Below are 14,035 nucleotides of genomic sequence, written 5' to 3'. Positions count from 1 at the left end.
ATTTAATTTGCCTTTTAGTTTTTTCAAATAAAAAATACAGAAGACATTGAGGGGCATAATCAAACGAAAACGTCTATCTCCATGGGCGTTTATCTCCGAGAACGGGTCCGTGAAGGGGCGGACTGAACCGTATTTTCGAAAAAAAAATAGACGTCCATGTTTTATTCGACAATTTGTGAGCTGGGTGTTTTTGCTTTTCAGCGATAATGGAAAATGAAAGCGCCCGGCTCAAAAACGAATAAATCCAAGGCATTTGATCGTGGGAGGGGCCAAGATTCGTAGTGCACTGGTCCCCCTCACATGCCAGGACACCAACCTGGCACCCTAGGGGGCACTTTTACAAAAACAAAAAAAAGGTAAAAGAGCTCCCAGGTGCATAGCACCCTTCCCTTGTGTGTTGAGCCCCCCAAATCCCCCTCAAAACCCACTGCCCACAAGTCTACACCATTACTATAGCCCTAAGGGGTGAAGGGGGGCACCTACATGTGGGTACAGTGGGTTTGGGGGGGTTGGACGACTAAGCATTAAACAGCACAATTGTAACAGGTAGGGGGGGGGATGGGCCTGGGTCCACCTGCCTGAAGTCCACTGCACCCCCTAACAACTGCTCCAGGGACCTGCATACTGCTGCCAGGGAGGTGGGTATGACATTTGAGGGTGAAAATAAAAAGTTGTGAAACATCATGTTTTGTGGTGGGAGGGGGTTAGTGACCACTGGGGGAGTCAGGGGAGGTCATCCCCGATTCCCTCTGGGGGTAATCTGGTCATTTAGGGCACTTTTTGGGCCTTATTCGTGAAAAAACAGGGTCCAGGAAAAGTGCCCTAAATTCTAGCTACAAACGCATACTTTTTTTCCATTATCGGCGAAAGGCGCTCATCTCTCCTCGGCCGATAACCATGCCCCAGTTCCACCTTTGCCACGCCTCTGACACGCCCCCGTCAACTTTGTACGCTTCCGCGATGGAGTGCAGTTGAAAACGTCCAAAATCGGCTTTCCATTATACCGATTTACTCGTTTTTGTGAGATAAACGTCTATCTCCCGATTTGGGTCGAAATCTAGGCGTTTTTCTCTTTCAATTATAAGGTGGATTGTGTGACCGTTTACTGGACCAGGAGGAGCCATTGCATAGGTGAAATGCAAGCTGTTCATGATACAATTCAGACTTGCCATGGTATTGAGTGGAAGAGTTTCAATAGTGCAACATGATTTAACAAGAGGGAAAACCCTTCGTATCTGTGATCTAAAGTACTTAATTTTTGTATGATACCTAACAAAATAATCTGCAGTATAGTATGTTAACTGTTAATTGGCACCTGGGGCAATTCTATATGTGGGTACCCCTTACAGGTGCCCCAATGCTACGTGGCGAGAGCTTCCATGACAGCATCTAGGCACCCGGATTCCATTAATGAACACTAGCATAACCTGGCATTAACACACCTAAAATGTAGGCGCCAAAGCATTTTTTTCCCGATAGCATTCTGGACAAATATATGGACACTTAATACGCTTTGGGCAATATAACTTGACCGTGTGGTTCTTTTCAACCTTGTGTTATTAAATTTATAAGAACCTTTGGTGCATGACCCATGAGACAGGCATTTGTATGCTGAAACACGGCCCATGTCGGGTCTCTTTTAGAATTAAAAAGGACTACACTTATCTACTACTACTACTTATCACTTATATAGCGCTACAAGGCATACGCAGAGCTGTACACCATACATGAAAAGACGGTTCCTGCTCATAGAGCTCACAATCTAAATAGGACAGGCAAACAGACAGAACAACTATGAGGTAAGGGAATTAAAGAGGTGGGGATAAAAGGGTACAGGGCAAGTGAGTAGTGGTTAGGAGTCAAAAGCAGCGTTAAAGAGGTGGGCTTTTAGAATCTCAATAGTAGCAACATTCCATGTAGAATCTACAAATAGTTTCAACATTCCATGTAGAATCTCAAATAGGGAAAGGGAACTGGGACTTGACATATCAGCTTTCTGAGGTTTTTGCAACTGTTTTCAAAGTGGTTTACATATATTCAGGTACTTATTTTGTACCAGGGGGCAATGGAGGGTTAAGTGACTTGCCCGGGAACCCAGTTCCCCAGAATCAGAGTCTGCTGTACTAACCACTAGGCTACTCCTCCACCAGCAACACTCCATGTAGAAGCCTGCCCTTGCAGATCACCAATGCGGCCGCGCAGGCTTCTGTTTCTGTGAGTCTGACGTCCTGCACGTAAGTGCAGGACGTCAGACTCACAGAAACAGAAGCCTGTGCGGCCGCGTTGCTGATCTGCAAGGGCAGGCTTCTACATGGAATGTTGCTAGTGGAATAACAACATTCCATGTAGAATTTCAAATAGTAGCATCAGAATCTACTACTACTACTACTTATCACTTATATAGCGCTACAAGGCTTACGCAGCGCTGTACACCATACATGAAAAGACAGTTCTTGCTCACAGAGCTCACAATCTAAATAGGACAGGCAAACAGACAGAACAACTAAGAAGTAAGGGAATTAAAGAGGTGGGGATAAAAGGGTACAGGTCAAGTGAGTAGTGGTTAGGAGTCAAAAGCAGCGTTAAAGAGGTGGGCTTTTAGAATCTCAATAGTAGCAACATTCCATGTAGAATCTACAAATAGCTTCAACATTCCATGTAGAATCTCAAATAGGGAATTGACATATCACCTTTCTGAGGTTTTTGCAACTGCATTCAAAGCAGTTTACATATATTCAGGTACTTATTTTGTACCAGGGGCAATGGAGGGTTAAGTGACTTGCTCAGAGTCACAAGGAGCTGCAGTGGGAATTGAACCCAGTCACAGGCGCCCGGTATAAGAGGCTTGGGGAGACTATGCCTCCCCAGCCACAGCAGGATGGATCAGTTGTTTCTATAGAAATGCTAAATAGTATTAGTAGTAGTTCTCCTGGGAGTTCTGCTGCTCTGGGGGGGGGGGGGGGGGGGGGGTTAAATAGCAGCTTCAGTGAAAGCCATCTCTAGCCTTGTGTATAACCAGTTGTAATTAGATTATCTTACTGCTGGGAGAGCAGAGCAGGGGGGTTAGCTGGAGGTGTCCTGGGTTGCCATGGAGATATTTAACTAGGATCATGAATTCCTGCACATGAGCAGTTCACACCAAAGAGACTTGCACTGACCCCTGAAATTTTAAAAGTGCTAAAAATAAGTTTTAAAAGTATTTGCATTAAATCTAATTGCAGAATTTAGATGCTAGGAAGTCGGATTGGTATGCTATGTACTCAAATTTGCTCAAGCCATATGTAAATTAGTCCGTTTTTGGGAGGTTCTCATTTGCATATTATGGGTAAAAATTGTTGGAAATGTTTACAGCCTTAATGTTAGGGCATGGCTCTGATCAAAAATATGAACTTTGATCCAAAAACGAAGGGTTTAGCTAGTGTTTTTGACTAAAAATTCCCATTAGAGTGTCTGTATGTTAAGCTGCATTCAAATAGAGCTCTCTAATTGGATGAGCAGCTCCTGTTAGAAAATCTGCCCGGGAACAGAGAGGAGAGGAGAGAATCAATGGGTGGGTGGGTGTGGATGGCTAGAGGGGGGGCAGGGGAGCGAGGACAAGAAATGAAGAAGAAAGGCAGAAAGTAAAGAAATAAATGGAAAGGAAGCCCTGGAAACGGAGTTAAGAGGACAGATAGCAGCAGAATCTGATACTGGGCCAGCGTGATCAGAAAAACAAAGTCACCAGACAACAAAGGTAGAAAAGATCATTTTATTTTCATTATAGTGTTTGGAATATGTCCACTTTGAGAATCAGGTGCTCAACATTTATTTATTTACTTATTTATGACATTTTATCCCACATTAAACATGAATTAGGATGTTTTGTGGCTCTACATGAGAATTGTGATATTATGATCCTTGTTTCATATTGTTGACGGTCTGCATTTTCCGTATGGGTGGTATATTGGTGTATTAGGTTCTGCCCAGTGTAATATTTATGGTACAGTAAGGTTCTGAGTGTGTTTTTGCACAAAGTTGTGCATAGTGTTTTGTAGTTGAGCGATTGTGGTTAGTATATGCTTTGAGCAACCACTTTATTCTTTGACATATGATACATATCTAATATCTAAATTTAATAAAAGGTATTAATTGTGACTTTTATTTTTATTTATTTATTTTTTCTGTGTGTTATCAGACAATTATGGATTTAAGCTCCACCCCGGCTCCACCCCTAACCCCACCCCCTTTAGCCTCCCCAAACAGTTGGGCTACCGACCGTCTATGAACCCAGTTCCCCAGAATCAGAGTCTGCTGTACTAACCACTAGGCTACTCTTCCACTAGCAACACTCCATGTAGAAACCTGCCCTTGCAGATCACCTGTGCGGCCACGTTGCTGATCTGCAAGAGCAGGCTTCTACATAGAATGTTGCTAGTGGAATAACAACATTCCATGTAGAATCTCAAATGGTAGCAACAGAATCTACTACTACTACTACTTATCACTTCTATAGCGCTACAAGGCATTCGCAGCGCTGTACACCATACATGAAAAGACAGTTCCTGCTCATAGAGCTCACAATCTAAGTAGGACAGACAAACAGACAGAGCAACTAAGAGGTAAGGGAATTAAAGAGGAGGGGATAAAAGGGTACAGGGCAAGTGAGTAGTGGTTAGGAGTCAAAAGCAGCGTTAAAGAGGTGGGCTTTTAGCCTGGATTTGAAAACGACCAAAGACAGGGCTACGGTACAGGCTCGGGAAGTCTATTCCAGGCGTGAGGTGCAGCGTGATAAAAGGAACGGAGTCTGGAATTAGCAGTAGAGGAGAAGGGGACAGACAAGAGAGATTTATCCACAGAATGGAGTGCCCGAGGGGGGGGGGGGCGTAGGGAGAGACAAGAGTGGAGAGGTACTGGGGAGCGGTAGAGTGAATGCACTTATCTCAATCCTGAAGGCCCAGTTGTGCTTTTTTTTCTATCGAAAACTTCTATAACAGCATCTGGGCAGCCGGATTCCATTAATGAACACTAGCATAACCTGGCATTAACACACCTAAAATGTAGGCACCAAAGTCACACCAGTCTGATCTGGTGTAATTGTGAACACCAACATAGGACAAGGGTACATAACGTACAATATTCTTTAAGGTACATCTGTAAGCGGGAGCCGCACTTACTGCCCACCCATATGCCACTCATTTAAACACCCCCTTTCAATTACTTGATTTGCCACACGTGGCACATAAATGTGGGCAAAAAAAAATCCACCCCCCCCCCCCCAGAAGTGATCCCCTTAGCAAAAAGGTGCAAATAGAAGCACAATGTAGTTCCAAAGCAAGTGGCTTATTGGGTAAAAATGACTCAACGCAGAACTGCATTTCAGCGCCACATGCGCCTGCCTCAGGAGTCAATTATACATTCTCAGCCAAGATTGGTAAATGCAGGCACTGAATATATCCACTAATACAGCATCAAAAGCACTGTAGAACCAAAACGCAAGAGAGCGTAAAGATGCAAGTACGTATTCACTGCCATATTTATCTGCATTTACTAATCTTGGCTGAGACTGTATAACTGACTCCTGAGCAGGGCTTTTTTTGAGGGTGTACTTGGGGGGTACTGAGTACCGGCACCTTTTCCATTGTCTGCTAAAATTGACCTATGGTTCCCAAGTTTTAATGAAAGAGCTCAGGCTCTACACATCAATTCTGCCTGGATTCTGTGACTGATTGCAGGGGGCCTGGCTATTGTGGAATGGGTCCCTCAGTGATCACCCCAACCCTGAAGGGTGGCCTAGCATTTGAGTACCAGCACCTTTTTCGCTAGAAAAAATGCACTGCTCCTGAGGCAGGTGCATGTGGAGCTGAAATGCAGTTCTGCGTTGAGTCACTTTTAGCCAGTAAACCACTTGCTTTGGAACTACATTGGTCTACCCATTTTTCTTTGTATTTGTGTTTGCACATAAATGTGGGCACCCCGTTATACAACTGACCTTACAATGCTATCCTGTTGGCATTTGTAGGAAACTCACGTATTCGTCCCAACAGAAGCCACTGGTCCCTCAACCTTTGGTTTCCCTTTGGTAAAAATCAGCAAATGCTAATTGTGTTGATTCCCTGACTATTTGCAGACTACAATAAGCAGACTCTACTTCTGAATGTTGGATATTTTGCCTCATTTCTCTCCCTCACCATTCCTATTTCTCAGGCGATCTTGTTTAGTCATTATTATTAGCTGTTGGTGTCTGCATGGATCAATGTTGTTGTATAATGGGACTGACCATAGGTGAAGGGTGGCTTCTGGTCTGTGTTGACCACTTTCAGTATACGCTGGGCTGGCGCAGATGGAAGGTTGGCTACTGGTGTATACTGATTTATTTACAACTATACATTGGTGGGGCCACAGGATTGAAGTTCATCCCTGGTTTGTATTCATTTTGCAGGATGATGAGTGATTGCTAAAGAAAAGAAAAAATTATGGTCAGGTTCATTGTTAATGTGAGCAATGTCTCTATCATTGCACCTTTGTTTTTATTCTTCTTCTCCATTTCATCATAATTTGTGCCACTAGTTCCATTTTCTTCATCAACAGCACAATTCACATTGTATAGATAACCATATTTCAAACTCCAGAGGAAAGCTCTGTTTAGCACAATACAAGTTTTTCAGCAGTAAATTTGAGAGACTGAGATCATACTCCATATGCCATTGCTTAGGAGTAAGGTTCATTCTTGTCATATATGTGCAAGATTAACTCTTTTGGAGAAATTGTCTCAAAGACCATTGTACTAACCACTATTTATTTATTTAGTAGAACTTGATGACATTCCCTCCCAAAAATGTTTGAAATATTACAAATAACAATAAAATATCATTAAAACCTTCCACTCTAACCACTCACTGACCCCAGCCTCCTTACCTACTCAACTCCCACCACCTTAATCCCATCCATCTCAACTCCCCCCAATCATCCTCATCAACTAAAAACCTATTTAAAAACTAGGCTTTGACGCTATTCCTGAAGGCCATGTAATATCACTGTTTTATCTGATTGTACAATTTTATTTATGATTACTGTATGTTTGTCTAGGTGTTGACATATATTGCAAATGTTTTTTATGTACTCTGCTTTGGTAAAGGTGGAATATAAATAAATAATAACTATGGTGACCCTGATATTATCATAATCATCACACCCACTATCCACCATTATTAATATCACTGATATGTTCCCGTTAACAGTAGCACCAATATGCTTACCATCATAATCAAGCCTCACTGACATAACTGCCACCAGGGGCGTAGCCACGGGCTTTCCTGGACGGGCCCAGGCCCAGCCACTTTCCCTCCAGGCCCGCCCACCTAACATCCCCTCGCATGCCCTCAGTGGCGGACCGCCCCATGTGCAGCTCGTGAGGGGGTGCTCCCATGGACGTCTTCCTCCCCCCCGACTGGTGCGGTGCTGCCGTCTTTACCCACCCCCCGGTGCGGTGCTGCATGGGTGTCCTTCCCCCCCCCCCCCCCCCCGTCCCCCGACTAGTGCAGTATCACTCTTCTCCTTCTCGCTCCACGTCCGCCCCACTCTGCACGTCTTTAAACTTCGAGGCTTCCGGCACCAGCATCAGCAATGTAAGCACTGCCTTCGGCCAGCCCTGGAAGCTTTCTCTAGACAGCGTCCCGCCTACGCGGGAAGCTGTATAGAGGGTGCTTCCAGGGCAGGCAGAAGGTCAGCGCTTACATTGCTGATGCTGCTGCCAGAAGCCTCGAAGTTTAAAGACGAGCAGAGCGGGCATGGAGTGAGGAGGCAGAGAGCGATACCGCACTAGTGGGGGGGGGGGGGGGGGGAAGCGATGTCAGCCAGCCAGACCAAAGGGAAAGGGGGGTGGAGAGAGGAGGATTTGATGCCATTATCTAAGGGGAAGAGGGGGTGGAGACTGCAATGCCAGACCTAAGGGGAAAGGGTGGTGGAGAGAGGAAGGAAAGCAATGGCATGAGAATGGGAAAAGGGGGGTGGAGAAAGTAGTAAGATTGATGGTAGTCTAGATAGATCTAAGGGAAGCAAGAAGGGGAGGGAAGAGAAAGGTGGGATGAAATGATGGAGAGGAGACTGGGAAAAAGCTGGATCAGGAGAGGGGGAGAACAAGATGCAGTATTATGAAGCAGGGGAGAGAGATACTGGCCCTGGGTTTGGAGTGCAGGAGAGAGGGAGAAAGAAGGGTGAAGAACGTGGGAAGGGATGGGGACACAGAGCAAATGCTGAACATGGGCAAATATGGACAGAGACACAGAGGGGAGGTTATGGATAGGAGACAGAGGGAGTAAGAGGGAATAACAGTGAACGTGGAGAGAAAAAAGTCAAATAGACAGGAGATAAGCAGAAGATGGATATGGATGGAGAACAGAGAGTTGAGAGAGAAAGATGGCGAGAAGGGGAGATGCTGGAATGCATCATATAAAAAGGAGAGAGGGAGGCATATGCTGGAAAGAAGGGAAAGAAAAGGCAGGCAGTGGATGGAAGGGGCAGAGAGAGCTGTCAGACATTGGATGAAAGGGAGAGAGAAAGAGAGCAGATGCTGGATGGAAGGGAGAAAGTGAAGAGAAGATGAGGAAAGCAGAAACCAGAGACGACAAATGTAGAAAAAAAGATTGATTTATTTATTTGATTTAGAATAAAATAGTATTGTGGCTGTGGTTTTACATAGAAAATGAAAATAAGGTGATCTTTTTGTTGGACTAATTTTAATACATTTTTGACTAACTTTCAGAGACCAAAACCTCCATCCTTAGGACAGGACCGAACCAGCAGTATACTGTACTGACGTGAGGAAGGAGGTTTTGGCTTCTGAAAGCTAATTGAAAAATGTATTAGTCCAATAAAATGGTATTATCTTATTTTCTATTTTTTGTTTTATTTCTATTTGTTAATTTGTAAAGTGGTGATTGGCATTTGTCAGGTTTTCAATTTATGTCTATGTTTATATTTTGCACAGTATAGGGGACATGTATCACTGTTTCTATGGTGTTGCACTGTATGCGGAATCTGGCCTCTTGGGGGTTCAGTTTAATTTAGTTTGTGGTTACTTATTCTATACTTGGTGAGGATGTATCGGTGTTCTATATTTGTGAAAAGACATGGGTTTTCTGTTGGCAGGATCATTTTTACTAATGTCTTGGTTAGTTTTACAATGGGGGTATTGATGTTCTAGTGCTCACTGCAGTGGTTAAGATGCTGCCTTTCCTAGGTACACCCTTGTTGTGTGACTCGTGGATTATTACTAAAAAAAATAATATTTTCATATAGAGGAGGGGGTGTTAAAAAGTGATTGGCCCCGGGTGTCAAATACGCTAGGTACGCCACTGCATGTCCTCCCCGACAGCGCCACCTCGGTCCCTGCATTATTCTTTTCTTCGCCCCTTGCTGGCAGCATTGTATTATTCCTGTGTTATTCCTCAAAAATTAAATAGAAATAAAAAATAAGGGGAAAAAAAGGGAAGTAGAACAGAAAGGCATGAAATAGGTGGTATAGGAAGAGATTTTTGCTTTGCTACATAAGGTTGGAAAAAATAAGGAGCTGCTTCTCTTTTATTGGCTACTTTTTGCAAACTCTGGGCCCTGTTCACTAAGCCGCGCTGTAGGCACACAAATATTTTAGCATGTGTTAACGATAGAGACACCCATAGGAATATAATGGGTGTCTCTATCGTTAGTGCGCACTAATTTTTAGCATGCGCTAAAAAGTTAGTATGCCTACAGCACGGCTTAGTAAACAGGGCCCTCTGTGTTTGTATGTCTTAGACTTATGGTGCTTTTCACTAACGTATCAAAAACTGATGCACACAGGTGATCTCATGGCGCAGACAGATTTTCCTGCTTTTTCATTTTCAGTTACCTGTGGGATTGGATACTGCTGTTGTCCTGTTTGTACAACAATAGGATTCTGAAACACACAAAATATGAACACAGCATGAACAGCTGAAGAGAGACTTTGGGGACAAATCCTGAGGTATGTGTTGTTGAAGAAAGACCTCTGAGAGTGATACAGCAGTTCTATTATATACCCAAAGCAAGAATACAGCATGAACAGCTTGAAGAGAGGACTTTGGAAAATGATCCAAAGACACCCACAGTATGAATACAGTATGAAGAACTAAAGAAGGACCTTCTGAGAAGGAGACAGTAGTACCATGATACATCTGAAGTAAGAATACAGTACGAACAGATGAAGAGAGGCCTGGGTAAAAAATCTGAGACACCCATGGAACATATAAATCATGAAAAAAGAGAACAAGAAGAAAACAGTCTCCATACAACAGAAAGGAGGAAACCAGACAGTGGAGAGGGGAAGGCGGTAGAACGAGAGGACATGAAATGAGAGGTGTTGCAATTAGACAATTGAAGCTTATTTAGACAAATTCTGGATTCTTCTAACTTAAGTCCGGTTTCCGGACAGAGTTCAGTACCGAGACGGTGGTCTGAGTTCACTGATAGAGCTTGGGAAAAATGATTTGTCACTCAGTCATAACTGTCAGATTATACAGTTTCATTTGTCGAGCTTGTTTGACTTTGTTGATCATGAATTGTTATTGAGCATTTTCGAAGGGATAGGAATTTGTGGGCTTGTTTTAGCCTGGTTTCAAGGTTTTCTGACCAATAGGCCATACATAGTAAAGAGACAGGACATATTATCTAAATCTTGGAAGCCTCCTTGTGGTGTGCCATAGGGTTTGCCGCTTTCTCCGACCCTGTTCAACCTACTGTTGCAAACACTGGTGGAAGCCCTTGATAAAATTAATATTAAAGCATTTATATATGTGGATGATGTAACAGTGTTTTTTCCCCATTATTAGCATGTGGCAGCAATGATATTGATACTCTATTTGAACAACAACAAAAAAACACTACATTTTTATGGGTGGAAGTGAGCCCTCTAGGGACAGAGAAAGTACCTGCATATAATGTGTACAGCACTGCCTATGTCTTGTTTGAAAATATTTTGATCAATCAACATTTAGATTATTTGTCCAATCTTTAGTGCTATCAAAGTTAGATTATTGAACTTTGGTCTATACGACTGTTTGAAGCACAGGTTGCAGTTGGTACAGAATGTAGCTGTTAGGCTGATTTATTCTGCATTTAAATATGATTCATTAACACTATTGTTTTTAGAAAGGCATTGGCTCCCTATAGATGCTAGATTACATTTTAAAATCTAACTCATAAGGCATTGTATGGTGTTTAACCAGAATACATGCAGACTTATTTTCAGTGTTTAACTGGAAATGTAATGCATGGTCTTAGGATTCAGTTGTTAACTTTTCCATCAATGAGGCATCTGAAGTCTAGGAAACAGTTTAATATATCTCTGTCATATCAGTTTGCCTTGATATGGAATGCACTACCATTGTCACTTAGATCAGCTAGAGATTACCATCAGTTTAGGAAGCATCTGAAGACATTTTTATTTGCTAAGTTTGTAACCCAATGTTAATGAGGTGTGTATTCCTGGCTTTTGTATGTTACTTTCTGACTTCCTAGAGGATGCTCCAGTTCTTCTTTTGTTCCCCACATTGAACTATGTAGGTAGATGCGGGCTAGATGTAATATAATGTAAAGAGTACGAATATAGCATGAACAGCTTCAGAGAGACATTGCAATGAACATAAACAGCAGAAGAGAGATTTTAAGGAAAGAATACTGGATACTGTATAATCAGCTCAAAGGGCATCTCAAAGAAGAAAGCAACATACCATGAAACACAAAATATTAATACCGAGACATGTCAAGAAAAGAGGGAAAACAACACCATGAGGCACTTTAAAAAGACTAGTGACAGAGCTGAAGAAATATCTCTGAGCAGACTGGATTAATGGGGGACAGCTGATTATGGTTGCACTTACCAAGGAGGATGGCATTCAAAACAAGTCACCAAACTTAAATATGGAACATAAGAAAATAAGCATTGCCATACTGGGATAGATCGAAGGTCCATCAAGCCCAGTATCCAGCACACTGAGCAGAGGGTTTCAATGTAAAGTGAGGTGAAGGAAGCTATTAGAGCTAAAACAAAATTCTTCAGAAAATAGAAACAGGATAAGGAATGGGAAGTCATACGCAAAGTGCTGATAAGGCAAAGAGGTTTTGAAAAGAAAGCTGCATTGGAGGTAAAACCACATAGTATATACCTGCTTTTAAGTATAATAGAAGTAAGAATCTTGTATAAGAATCAGTTGGACCGCTATATGATTGAGGGGTAAAAGGGGAACTCAGGAAAGACAATGGCATAGTGAAGAGAGTAAATGAAATCTATGCTTCACTTTTGACCGAGGAAGATATGGGAGAGATTTCAGTACTAGAAATGATATTCAAAGCTGATGAGGCCATAGCAGAGAGATTGAATGAATTCTTTGCTTCGGTCTTTACGAAAGAAGATGTAAGAAATCTATCTGTACTGGAAATGGTTTTCAAGGGTGATCATGTAGAGGAACTGTAAGAAATCTCAGTGAATCTGGAAGAGGTACTGGAGCCAAACTGACAAGTACTGAGACACTGTCACAAGAGAAGGTGAAAAACAAAATGCTTGGATCCAGGGGTGTAGCTACAATTGAGTGTGCCTGGCAAAAGCCCAAGGCTACCCATTGGTAGGGAGCTACCTGTAGTTGATATCCCCTAGCAGTTCCAACATCCCTCCCTTCCTTTGCACCCACCCTTCCACAGATCTGTCAGTTATCTGCCGCCCCCCTCCCCCAGGTCCTCCTAATGCTCATGGGTTGCTAGCGGAGTTGGCACTTAAAACTGGCTTCAAGTCATGCCCCAACAGGGCCTTTCCTTTGCAGAGGCCTGCCCACAGGAAGTTGCATCAGAGAGGTGGAAGGCTACAGAGGGAAGACCCTGGTAAAGCTAGGCCAGAAGCAGCCAGTTTCTAATGCTGCCTCTACTGGCAACCCACGCACATTAGGAGGATGAGAGGAGAGTGCATAGAAATGACAGACCTGTGTGTTAGTGGGGGAGAGGTTAATGGAGAGATGCCAGACATGGTGTGGGGGATAAACCAGAAGCAAAGGGGAGGGGGAGAAATGCTGGACCTGGAGGGGGGAGCAGAAGGAAAAGAGAGAGCGAGAGAGATATGGACCAATGGGGAGGGGAAAAAGAGAGGGAGAGATGCTGGATCTGGAGGAAAAGGGAGGGGGAATGGGATGGAGGGAAGAGAGAGAGGGAGAAAGGGATTTTAATGCACTTTTACATTTCACATTGTGATTAGCTAATACCGTATGCTTCAATACATGATAACACTATCAAGAATGAACTAACCACATTGTATAGATATTTTTGTTTTGTTTTGAAAATGGCATGAAACAAAATAAGAGTGTTACTGGTGTTTCTGTGCTACTGTTTCAAAAGTAAAGCATATCCTTAGACCCTAGGGGATAATCTGTCAAATCAGCCGGTGTTACAGTATTGCAACAAACATACAATATGCATCCATAGAGCAAAAGATTAGAAAAAAAAACTAAAGAAACCACCCAAGCAGATGGTGTATCTGATCCAAGAAACAGGTTTGTAGTCTGAGGGCTGCAGTACATACTGGAGATTTATTTAATGACAGATCATTAGTTTGCTGTAATTACCATGTTGGAGTTGGAGCTGCAACATACAGCATTGCACCCAAATGCAGAGGTGGATATTGAGATGCATAACTCCAGAATCATCAGAACGAGGAGAACACCTTCAATCCCCTTAGTGGCTACCTATGGAGAAAAACAAGGGTGAAAGTGCTTAATTTCTATACTTTTGTATTTTTATTTATCGGGAGTTATTAACCTCCTTTATAAAGAGATTCACCCAGGGTAGTGTACAACATGGATAGCTTGACATATATGACTTACATTGTGTTAAGATAGCATAACAATAGTAAAATGTCTAAATTTAAGCATAAAATGCAATCAATGAGGTAAACTTGGAGACAGGTAAATAAAATCCTAATTATAGCAAAATGACATGATAGAGTATCAGCAATATAGATATATAAACAGCACGGTAGAACTTTCATATGACAGAAATA

The 14,035-nt window shown here is 42.7% G+C and overlaps 1 protein-coding gene across 3 annotated transcripts in view; it reads right to left on the bottom strand.

The window, feature by feature from the left end:
- Positions 1–5,760: 5,760 nt before the first annotated feature.
- The window catches only part of LOC115460507 (membrane-spanning 4-domains subfamily A member 4A-like), a 74,345-nt gene continuing 66,070 nt past the window's right edge, over positions 5,761–14,035 (bottom strand). For 2 of the 3 annotated variants that reach the window (XM_030190275.1, XM_030190276.1), the window contains exons 6-8: positions 13,602–13,721; positions 9,866–9,913; positions 5,761–6,433 (exon numbers count right to left, since the gene is read on the bottom strand). In XM_030190275.1, the coding sequence (XP_030046135.1) occupies positions 6,350–6,433; positions 9,866–9,913; positions 13,602–13,721 (252 nt within the window). In that variant the 3' untranslated portion in view covers positions 5,761–6,349. The remainder of the gene's footprint in view (positions 6,434–9,865; positions 9,914–13,601; positions 13,722–14,035) is intronic. The other variant, XM_030190277.1, reaches the window with a different exon arrangement.

The sequence above is a fragment of the Microcaecilia unicolor genome, chromosome 1 (genome assembly GCF_901765095.1).
Source record: "Microcaecilia unicolor chromosome 1, aMicUni1.1, whole genome shotgun sequence".
NCBI lineage: Eukaryota > Metazoa > Chordata > Amphibia > Gymnophiona > Siphonopidae > Microcaecilia > Microcaecilia unicolor.
Note: the sequence above shows the minus strand (reverse complement) of the source record. Positions and strands in the feature narration are given on the sequence as shown.